Raw genomic sequence first — 11,933 nt, forward strand, 5'->3', positions numbered from 1 at the left:
TATTTTGTCATGCATCATGGATAAAATAACAAAGAAAATTTGTACAATCAAGGGAAATTGTAAACAATTTGTCCAATGACGACTGTTTTCGTAACATATTGAAATTTCGTATCGGAACAGCAGTAAATTTTTGTTAATATACAATTTTATTGTTCGTATTTCAAATTTTCAACTGATTTCGGAGTTTTTGTTTACAAATGAATAAATTGTGACAGTGCGACCACATGCGGTTTTGAGCAGATGTTAGCTGACTGAGATCATATTGCATTTGTCGAATGGATATGGCGGTTGCGTAGGCTGATTGTTCGAGATGAAGCTTGTATTTTGATGATTTCTTATATGTATCAACAGCTTTCTATGGACAGCGCTGTTTCTATGAGCTTAGTGAGGGTTATTGCTATATGCCATTGGCTTGATATTCAACGACATGGGTAACATCAGCACAATAAGGTTTCTACATGTTTATACATGTTTATACATTTTCTTCATTGATTTGTGTATCTAAGAAATCATTTGCCGTGTTGTTTGAATTCTGTGTTGTGGGAAGCATTTTTCCGTTTATATTTTTCCGATCTTATGTTTAGATATACTATTTTGAGCTAGTAGCCGTTTACTGAAGACAAGGCTCAAGCGATTAGTTTAATGGATATGTGTCGGCTGTGCCTTCGTAGTAAAAAAATGGAAAATAATGTCGTGTCGATGGTTTCGCGAGGACTTTGAAAAGCTAAAAAAAACAGTGTAAATAATGAAAATAACTGTTGTCATTTTTTACCTACAAATTTCAAAAAGTAAATTTTATATTAATTGCCCGGAAATCTCATAGCGATATTATCTCAGTTCAGTTGTTGTTAAAATGATGAAACAGCCGATTTTACTTTTCTTTACTGTCTGTGTATGTATTTTGATCTATTTGAGGATCTAGGAGGATTATGTTACTACGATTAACAATGTTAATCATAACGATAAGTCGATAATATGACCGTTTAACGCAGGAATTTGTGAAAGTAATTGTTCATGTGTCGTATAAGGTGGGAAGAACCCCTCTAGCTTCAGTACAGTATATTGACAGTGAATATTTTTCATGAACACAAAATTACGTATACAACGGTGAATAAAAAACCAATGAATATTTATTTGCGTAAGATTATCAAAAACGTATGTTAATACTTGTTTCTAACAATGAATTTGGGTCCATCAATGCTAGTGTAAATGTTTACAGGTTCTATATGTGTGATGACAATGTTAAATCAAGATAAAATTCGCAAGTTTTGATTAATGAACCACGAGAAATTGTCGAATGGTTGAAACACATTTACGTATAAATTTTTAATTTTTTTTAAGTAAGGTCGTTTCTTGTTCTAACATTTAACTGATTCCTTCCAGAATATCACGTCATGAATGTTTATAAATTTGTTGTTGTGGATTTTAAGTGTGGTTTACCATTGAAATGATAACAATAATTAGTTAAGACAAAGTCTGCTATGTTTGTACCATTGGTTTGTACATTGTTCATCATCATAAGTTTTTCCAAAAGTCAACATGGTTGTAGAATACCAAATTAAAAATCATGTCATGCTTTGTGGTTCTCGTCTTCAAAACCTTCAAGTCAACCTAAAAATAATTTATAATTACTTGTTGACATAGAAATATTTATATTGTATTTTTCAATACTATATGCGTAGTGTCTTTTTATAGAATACGGATTTTATAGTTTGTTCATTGAGTGATAGCATATTGTTTATAAAATATAATATATTTTCAACATTATATTTTAACCACGCAACGATAGATCAATTACCTGCAAAGATTTTGACTTGAGATTTCCTCTTGCTTGAATGGCAATGCATAATCAAACAATTATTTTTCATTATCATGTATGAATATCCTTCTTGAGTACGTTTTGATGTTTTTTTGTTTCATTTATTTACAGTGCGACACAAAGTAATCGCTCTGAATGTGAATTTGATTCTTGTGACCTACAAGATGTAAAATTTATTCCCAATGCTTCATCGTTCATGCTGGAAAGTCAGAAACGTGGGAAAGAATCTCGAACTAAAAAAACAGGTAGGAAAAAAGGAAGACAATCTGACATTGAAGATCAAGTTCATGAAGAATTTCCCATCATTCCATCTTATCATCCTTCAGGAAATCTTCAGGACAAATCAAATACACTAAACCAGAAAAGGAGAATTGATGATAATTATTCAAATGAAGGCCATTATTATGATCCGCATACAGCTACCGGGTTTAGGTTTAGCATCGGACCTTTATTATCAGAGCTTCCTGAACTTCGTGATTCATACGATCAATTTTGTTCAGCAATAAAAGAACACGACTTACAAGATGAAATAGAAAAAAGATTGGATCTATCTGTTTTCAGTGTAGTTCGTGATCATAAATCTTCGGAGGAGTCTTTTTATTCCTCTGATGAGAGTATTCATGCGCGCAAACGTCGTAGAAAGATGGGTTTAGAGCAAATACAAGCTGAAGTAAAGAACAAGCGATGGTCATTGCCCGAGTTTTCGAAGCTTTTGGAATATAGCGAGACGTTTCCAGGTTATTGCAAAGTCAATTTTCCAGTCATGGACGAGATAGTAAACGCTAAACCAAAGGAAATTACTCGTACATCTATTCCATGTCTCGTTTTATCTTCACACGAGTCTCCTAAAGAAAACGTTTACAAACCACACGAATCTGTATCCAATGGAAAAACAATACTTGATGGTCTAAGTTGTCATCCATTTTCTAATTATCAGAATTCGAGTTATGATCATCCATCTGATTATGAATACTCTGATATCTACGATGACGATGATTCCTTTACGTCATCTCCAATGCAAAGCCGCATGTCGCTAAATACCATGAAAGAAAATCCTCAATCGTCTGAAGACCAGGCCGATATCAAGGATAGCGGAATTTATGCTAATGATGATTTCCATGGTAACGATTCGTGTAGCGACGTTAGTACAAATGATTCTGGTTTTGTTGATAAAAGCCGTACGATGGATAGCCAGAAAGATGAAATTGGACTACTTTTTCATCATGGAAGTGCTTCATGCCTATCGTATTGAACGTAAATTATATTTACGTATCACGGTAATGTATATATTATACAAGGAGCTAACGGTGGAATTTACAAAACGGGATGCATCAAATTGTTGAAGGAATTTACTGTGGATGAAGAAGACGAACTTTTATTTTCAAATTTTACTGAACTTTTAATGTACAGTTCATTTGTATTGACCGGCGTAATATATTAAATGATTTTTTGTGGGTTTTATTTGTGTTTAATTACTTTATTTACATTAGATAATGGACAATAGTTGGGTAAAGGAATGTTTCTTACTTCCCAGATAGTAATTTTTCTAAAAGAACAAATATCCAACAATTACAGGATGGCTTTATGCTTACGTGACGCTAAATAAAATCCAAGCTAGGTTTTTACCAAACTTTGAAAAAAGGTTTATTATTATTGTAGTTAACTTTTCTCTGTGTATGCGTGAAAAGTAATGGTTTACGAATTGCGTAATGCAGAATACAACGTATTTACGGCTCTTGTGTTGTAATATGTATGTTGGTGAGATAACTGTAGCTATATTCATTGTATTCAGTTGCTTTTAACAACAATCAACGTGTATTGAGTAGTACCTTAAAATGAATTTACCATTCGTTTATTTACCATGCATATGTGATGGAACTAAAGATGGAAATTAATTAAAAAATAGAGTGAAGTACCATTTTATTTAAACCACATTTACTTGTAAATTAGCAGGCTATGTAAAGTACAATTACATTATAAATAGACAATATGTTGATTAACAAGACAAGATTCTGTACAACACAGGCTTATACACTACGTACGTAAGTTCTAACGTGTTCAATAATCGACTTTCCTTAGCATAATCTATTCAACATTGGACATTTATTTGTTTTTCAGTTCGCTTCATAATTCTTTGAAGAGTTATTTCAATACTGCCCGGCAAAGGCCTTTCTTCAGGAATACCATGCCAACATGTTTCCATGACTTGCCAACAGTCGTTGCTGAATTGATGAAGTCGTTCAGGCCGAGTTCCTTTCTTGACACACGACCATAGGTGATCTTTACTAGCACATTGTTCGAAGTTTAGCGGAAGACGAACTTGACCAGAGCAAATATACCAAAACAATATACCAAATGCGTATACATCTACGCTGCCATCGTACTTTCCAGAGAATAACTCCGGGGCCATGTGTATGGGAGTTCCAACTATTGAGCCTGACATCATCGCTTCTGGTTTACAAAATCCAAGATCCGTTAACTTGGCTCGATTATCGATGTCAAGCTGAAAGGAAACAGGAAAAGCGTTAGTAAATAACACAATGTTTACTTCTCCAAGAATTCAAGGAATTTTGTAGTCGTATCTTATTCTTTCTCTTGTCATTTCGAACTTTATATATACACCCCACTTAACAAGAAATGAGTAAACGTAAGAATTACATTCATCTTAAGTCATGTAGTTTTTATACTTCATCCGCAGGACGAATACAATTATTTTTATGTAAGTTGTAAAACTTATTTTAGTGTTTAGTACACCCTACTATTCATCTGCTTATCTACTTCGTACTGCCTTATTCCTTAACTACGAGCTCGCCAAACGTTCCTTGCTTGAGTCCGACAAAAACGTAACTACGAATAATTCTGAAACCAAAAAACTTACAAGCACATTCTTCAGTTTTATATCTCGATGTATTAATCCTTGACTATGAAGAAAACGAATCCCTTGGATAACATCTAAAGCTATTTGAAGTCGTACAGAAAAATGTAAACCATTCTTTAAGCCATGATGTAGATCTCGCGTTAGTCTGTTCATAACTAACAACACAGCAGGACTACATCCTCCGCCTGCATAGGAATAGTCGATTACAGAGCCAAGAAGACCAACTATGCGATCATGCGCAGGCAAGGATCTATGAATGTATAATAAAACGAACGTTTTTGAGAATGTAAGAAGTGTATACATCTTCTACGTAGGTAGAGATGAGCAAAAGAAATTCAAACATCGGTGATACTATTAAAAATAATTGTTTGTCGCAGTCCGAAACAAGACAACTCCAGGGGCACAACGCTATATTATCTGAGCTATCATGCATGCAGTTGTGTCAATGGTGTGTTGAAAATATTAACGGGTCACATTTTAGGAGACAAACTTGTTTCTGTAGGTCCAATTTAGATAGCTACATAAAAATAGCTACATATATTGTTTTTTAATTTCCTGTTCAGTTATACCTGGATATTACGGTGTAAATTTCATTTCAATTTTGTGTTATTATTAAGCATTTTTGAAGTTCTTTCATCGATTTTGATTTTTTTAAAAGACTTTTCAAGTTCCCTTAAAGTTGAAAAATCAATTTTAAGCCTTTTCTAAGAGCTTTAAGTTCCCACACGAACCCCGTTCTACATTTTGTTTTGTGACTGTAATTAATAACTTTGTGAAGCAATTTTATGTAAACCTTGTGTAGCAGAATTCCATAGCAAGATCATTCCAATGTTTATCATCAGGAGGAACAACAGATTTCAATGCACATGGACCAACGCCAGCCCATTTATCACAGAGGTAAACAACGCCATATTGACCACGGCCAATTTCACGGCCCATTAATGGCATACCATAAAGAATCAAATCTCGCAAAGACGTACTCTCCAAGACGAGTCGAGCAACCTTCGGTGCGTACATCTTGCGTACCTTCAAACTTTGGGCTTCCGTTTTCTCCAATCTACCGCTGTGATAAACTGAGATTGTCTTCATAGATGTCAAGAATGCATCATGGGAATTCTTTAATCGTTGTTTGAATTGTGAACATACAGACTTGGCGAGTTTTGATTCACTTAGTTTGGCTAGTATGTCTAAAGAAACCTTCTTCTTCCATTCCACATCTACTTTCATTGGTGTCTTTCTTGGAAGATGCGTGAGTGCTTGCTGAATTTTTTCAAACAGAAATTGAGCAATGTTAACCGACCTTGCAGTGGCTTCCATTTGATAAGCAGAATCCAGAATCTTTAAAATAAAGTTGACAAATAACCAAACATTATTTAACTCTTAATGGTAGAACATACAGTAAAGATGGCAGACAAAATTCAAAAAAAATCACTTTGCATGAGTTGTGATTACAATGGAAACAACTATACCAGGTAGATTTTAAAATTTGGTTGTTGGAAGTTTCAAAATAAGTATGCAAGCAAAAGTTCACTAGATTGGCCGCACAAATATAAAATATCATGTCATATTTTCATATTTTAAGCACTGTTACCATGTACACAAACCTGTTTGAAAGCTCTAACTGCATGACTATTCTCTTCCTTACTCTTCTCTTCTTTGTCATAACTTTCTAGGCTTTCAATGCATCTTTGTAATGTACCAAGAAAGCTCTCTTTTAAACAGCGAACTGAACTAATTAGTTTTTGGGCAAGTGATCTATTCAATTGTCTTAGCAGAAGATCTTGAATTTGATGAGTACACTTCGTGAGATCGCTTGAATTAACAAGTTCACCACCATCTGTCAATTGAACACCAACAAACTCTAAGATTTCAGCCTCCTGAACTAATTTTGGCGTAAGAAAAATGATAGTTTCGTGGATTTCAGACTTTATTTCCTCTTGTTTTCTACTAGCACTGTCCATAAGGGCAAGAAACAATTCTTCTTCTTTTTTCTTTGCATATTCAAGTCTTTTTGGAGTAATGATCATATCACGTTGAAGATCATACGCAGCTGCAATGAACATGCCCAAGATACGACTATGATGTTTATTGAGAATGGAAGCACCAACTAGTAATTCATACTGCAATATATCATGTAAGTACGAATCGAACTCACAAAATCTTGAGATTTCACTGATGAATCTACTTTTTGGCTTTAGCCTAGAAAGTTCTGACTTTTCATAGCAAATTCCCCTTGCTTTTGAGCTTTTTCAGCACAGTTTTCCGTAGTCTCCATTGATAGAAATCCTATAGTAGACAGCTGCTGAAGTATTTTATCATTTTCACAGCTATTTAGTGCATCTGACATTAACTCTCTGTCAGATTCTATTGAATCTTGAGTCTTCCTGTTGCATTTTGCAAAGAAAATACTACATTCAGGATCCATTGTCTGTACACGTGACAGTTGACAACAATCCTTTGAAAAAATATTGAATTGAATCAACATAAATGCCTCTGTGAGCACCACATAGACTTATTGAAAGATATCATCAAATAAGTTTTAGTCTTAAGGTTGAGAAAGTAAATTTTGTTACCTGTTCACTCAACTCTTTGTGCTCTATTGCATATATCAGAACTGTTATGGCTTTTTCATTGTATCGCTTAACTTGCTCATCAAGATGTTGAATATACGAGTCAATATTTGACGATGTGCAGATAATTTGAGCTCCAGCTTTTAAAATTGGGTGAGGCAAAGTAACCTCAGCTACTGATAATGCCGATGTTGGATCTGACTTTTCATTTTCCTTTAACACTAAATCATCTTTTGAAACAAAATGACCCTCGCGTTCCAAAGAGCAAAGTTTGGAAGGCAGGACATAGCTATCTGGCAAAACTACACTCACCCCATAAATACCATACTTAAGACGAACAGTTCGCCATGATTCTAAGTCAGCATTCTCAAACTCATACGGAAGGACTGCCTGACCAAGTAGTTCATTAACAACGACAACTTTTGCATATAAACTCTGACCGAATACAACTATTGTGGGCGATGTTTCGCAAACTCGAGAAAGTACATCTAAATCATCGTTCGGTATTTCATAAGTTGAATCGCTATCTTGCGGCAAACAAGCCGAATTTCGGATTTCTTGTAATACCTTAGTTGTATCATATTTTATTTGTTTAAGAATCGAGCCTTGATCGTGATACTGTCCAATATCATCAATCAAAACTTTTTTAGCCATCATAGGAGCATGTTCTCGACTTTTCGTTTGTTCTCATTTCACAATATTCATTTTCCTATTGAGTAATTAATTTTGATTTGATTCTTGAGTTGGAAGTTAGTGAGTACAGCAGTTTCGTTCACTTTAGATTAGAAGACTTCATGTAATATATCTCTCTTAGAAATATAATCAAAATGTCTGATCCTAGTTCTGGAACTTCTTTTCGAGCCAGAAGGCGATTATTTGTTGGTGATCTGTACAAAGGAGTGTCAAAGGACAATTTAAGGTATAGATATATCTCACTAAGTAAATAAATGAGAATCACATTTCACCAACCTCACTGTATTTCCTTTTCAAGAATGAAATTTGAGCCATTTGGAGATGTCAACAATATACAAATAATTGAACGTGTTTGTGCAGGTAAATTATTATCATGCAATTTTTCAATATCATTTTTTCCGATGAAAAACTACTTCATTCAATGAAATTTTCACATTAAAAAAATATTGCTCTCATGAGTGCTTGTTTTTGCGAACATGGCAAGTTTTGAAGTAAATGGTTTGAACCCGGGAGTATCGTTACATGTTTGTGAATGTAGATCGTCCAGGTAGGTATAGTCCTGAGAAGGACTGTTTTTGTTGTTGTTGACTTTGTCCACTGAAACTTTCATTAAAAAACTAAGCACTATACAAATACCGGACAACTATATACTAGTGTCTTTTGATGTGAAATCACTGTTCACCAGTATTCCACTTAATCTGGCACTTACTTGTACAAAAACCCTCATTAAAAACACCAGGGACGTACTGCCATTATCGAAAGTAGACATTATGGAGCTACCGGAGCTCTGCCTCACCTCGACTTACTTCCAGTACAAAGGTACACACTACAAACAATTACATGGAACAGCAATGGGCTCACCTGTTTCTGTTGTAGTTGCTGAAATTGTAATGCAATCTATAGAGGAACCGGTGCTCACGACTTACAAACATGCACTTCCTTTTTGGTTTCGCTACATAGATGACACATTCACAGCTCTACATGCAGACGAGATTGATGACTTTCATACTCACATCAACAAATAGAACAGCCACATACAATTTACCAAAGATGTCGAAGAAAACGGAACTCTTCCTTTTCTCGACTGTTTGGTAAAACATGACAATCAAAAACTACGAACAACAGTTTATCGCAAGCCAACACATACTGACCGACTACTAGACCAATCATCTTACAACCCTACATCACACAAAGCCACCACAATCAGAACATTAACAAGACGTGCACAAATCATATGTGATTCACCGGACGCTCTACACAACGAAAACAACTATCTCAAACGTGTTTTTGACAAGAACAACTATAACTCTGACTTTATCAAACGCAACACTTACAAACCCAACGAACCCAACGAAACGAACAACTCAGTGACAACAGCAACGATACCTTACATCAAAGGTACGTCTGAGACTATCTCGCGTATCTTACGACCATACAACATACGTGTCGCACAAAAACCAATCACAACGTTACAACAAGTATTAACGAACATAAAGGACAAAGAACAACCCAACGAACGACAAGGTGCAGTTTACAAAATAAACTACTCCGACTGCCACGCCTCCTATATCGGGGAAACTGGCAGGAACTTAAACATAAGACTTACTGAACACAAACGAGCTACTAAGAAACAAGACAAAACTAATCACATTGCCGAACATCACCTTGGCAAAATGCATTACTTACAGTACTGACTATAGACAATGGCTTACATTAGAAAGCTGGTATGCCAACTTGGAACAAACCCCCCTGAACAGATCACAGCAATTGCCGGCACCTTACAAACGACTTATTCACAATACAAACAAACGATCAACTAAAAACATTACACTTCACACTAATTCACAATGACAATACACAATTGACACCCACACATTACAACTAAAAACATCACACCTAAATCACACATCACAACTAAAAATAAAATATTTCACTTCACACTAATTCACAATAACAATACACATTTCCTGTACACACAATACAATGACGTAAGAACCAGATAACAAATAAGGCTAACCTGACGTTTATTCCTCATTTGACTCTGAAGATGACTATCGCTAAGGTTGTCGAAACGTCAGTCAACAACAACAAAAACAGTCCTTCTCAGGACTATACCAACCTGGACGATCTACATTTACAAACATATAATTTTTTTGCAAGAAAATGTCATAGACGACGAATAGTTGCCTTCAAAATCATCAACTATTTAATACAGCAAAGAATGTTTGGTTTAATATTTAGGTTTATCTGCGTTCAATGAATGTAGTTGGAGAGGAGAGACAATGAGAGTTGCAATGGCAAAGGAATATTATCTTGATAGATAAAATGTCATCAACATAAATAATTAATTAAAGTATTAATCATACAAATTTAATAGCCATGTAATTTATAATTTATTTTTTTCATATGTAAACATTCAATTTAGATTAAGAAGAGAGAAGAAAAATTTTCAAAATCAAGATTTAGTCCCACCAAAAATACTTACATCATCCACAAGAAAGAATCAATCACCACAAGAGATTTGCAAGAAGATTCAAAGTGCGTACTCACCTTGTATATACAGATTGAGTATTGTGAGAAGAGTACTCTAAGGAATGTTGTTGATGAGGGATAGTACAAGGACCAAAAGAATGTGGCGGCTTCTCCGTGAGATTATAGAAGGATTAGTTCACAGGTAGAAACGTTTGATTATTGTATGAGCTAACTGTATGTATGCATATCAAACTCATCGTTGCGCCACTCTTAATATCCGTGGCAATGTTAGAAATGTTTTTATTTTCTCTATAACTTTGTATCTGCATGTTTTGGGCATAAACAATGCTGTAATATTTATAACAGATATTATAATTCGTGGATTTAGGTAGAAGAAATACATGAAAATGATACTTCCGACAGTGAAAGACAATCAAGCTTGACAGAGGAGAAACAACGAATCCAGGTTGAAAATAGCTTGAGGAAAATTGAACGTAGTTGAAGCACCTAGCGTATGCTCGAGAGGTTTGGATGAGGACTCGTGGACCAATGAAAACATGAATGGTTCGAAGCATGTTTACGACGATAAAAGTTCTAGCAGATCACTATAAAGTCCACGACAAGCAGAATGTAAACCACAATAACCTTGTTGTAATTTATTGATGAAATTCACCACAATTGTCATCATTTCTTCTTCAAAACAAATCAATTAGCTTCGAAAGATTATAAATCACCCGTATAGAAACTGACGTAAAAAGCGTTATCATCAACATAAGCCTCTTAACAAATCCCATTAAGATTTTCGTCGACAATTTGTCGATTGCTTTGTAATCTTATGTAAAGTTATGCGTAGCTGAAGACTTCAATATAAAACCTACAAGGGAACAATGTTTCAAATTGTTTTCAGGAGATTCTCAAAGTTAAATGTTGAGCCAGACCTTCTGCATAAGCTACCAAAAGTTGTAACCGAAGCAATGCGATCGTGACCGGGCCTTAATTCTTTCTTGAAGTTCGTGAAAGTGTTCGCAACAAATGGTTTAATATCTTCATTCTTCATTTTGACGCTTTCTCTGATCCAGAATTAGTAGAAGATTTATGTATAGCTGTAGAAAAGCTATTGTAATGCTGATATTTGTTAATACACTGGAAACTACAAAAATATTCGTTTCCTTTGAATACTTAATCCTATCTAAGTCGCTCAAAATTTTCTGTTTCCCGCCATATATTTGAATGTCCCGGCCAGTGAACGGTAATATAAACATGTGAACGCAAGCACCAGAGTTAACCATTGAGTTCTATAATAATATTATAGAACTCAATGGAGTTAACTGCATAACCCAGGACAAATTGTTTTCTCTCATGAAAACAGGCCCATAGTTGCATGTTTTCGACTTTTCTTTTATCTAATCTCCGAAAAAGCATCCTACAGAAGCAAGCTGTGAATTACCAACGCTGCATACGTCGCAAGCAAAAGGCAGAACTAGATCTAGCTTTCATCCTG

General features: G+C 34.9%; 2 protein-coding genes and 1 long non-coding RNA gene across 8 annotated transcripts; 2 read left to right on the forward strand and 1 right to left on the reverse strand.

Annotated features, from left to right (window-relative positions):
- Nucleotides 1-215: 215 nt before the first annotated feature.
- Nucleotides 216-3,280, forward strand: LOC124446302. 6 transcript variants are annotated; one of them, XM_046997149.1, is made up of 4 exons: nt 218-450; nt 585-738; nt 1,931-2,064; nt 2,146-3,280. In XM_046997149.1, the coding sequence occupies exons 2-4, from the start codon at nt 689-691 to the stop codon at nt 3,069-3,071; spliced, it is 1,110 nt and encodes a 369-aa protein (XP_046853105.1). In that variant the 5' UTR covers nt 218-450; nt 585-688; the 3' UTR covers nt 3,072-3,280. The 6 variants fall into 6 exon arrangements, with proteins under 6 accessions (XP_046853100.1, XP_046853101.1, XP_046853102.1 ...); XM_046997144.1 differs by having other exon boundaries at nt 216-450; nt 1,931-3,280; XM_046997145.1 differs by having other exon boundaries at nt 216-450; nt 604-738; nt 1,931-3,280.
- Nucleotides 3,281-3,722: 442 nt separating this feature from the next.
- Nucleotides 3,723-8,159, reverse strand: LOC124446299 (dual serine/threonine and tyrosine protein kinase-like). The gene is given in 6 exon segments (XM_046997140.1): nt 3,723-4,322; nt 4,698-4,947; nt 5,491-6,035; nt 6,302-6,939; nt 6,942-7,152; nt 7,271-8,159. Coding segments are annotated over 6 exon segments (2,712 nt in total). The 5' UTR covers nt 7,925-8,159; the 3' UTR covers nt 3,723-3,908.
- Nucleotides 8,083-11,591, forward strand: LOC124446304. The gene is made up of 4 exons (XR_006948392.1): nt 8,083-8,186; nt 8,259-8,320; nt 10,386-10,634; nt 10,821-11,591. It is a non-coding gene; the product is annotated as an uncharacterized LOC124446304 (long non-coding RNA).
- The last annotated feature ends 342 nt before the right edge of the window (nt 11,592-11,933 follow it).

This window comes from Xenia sp. Carnegie-2017, unplaced genomic scaffold (genome assembly GCF_021976095.1).
Source record: "Xenia sp. Carnegie-2017 unplaced genomic scaffold, XeniaSp_v1 HiC_scaffold_22, whole genome shotgun sequence".
NCBI classification, from domain to species: domain Eukaryota; kingdom Metazoa; phylum Cnidaria; class Anthozoa; order Malacalcyonacea; family Xeniidae; genus Xenia; species Xenia sp. Carnegie-2017.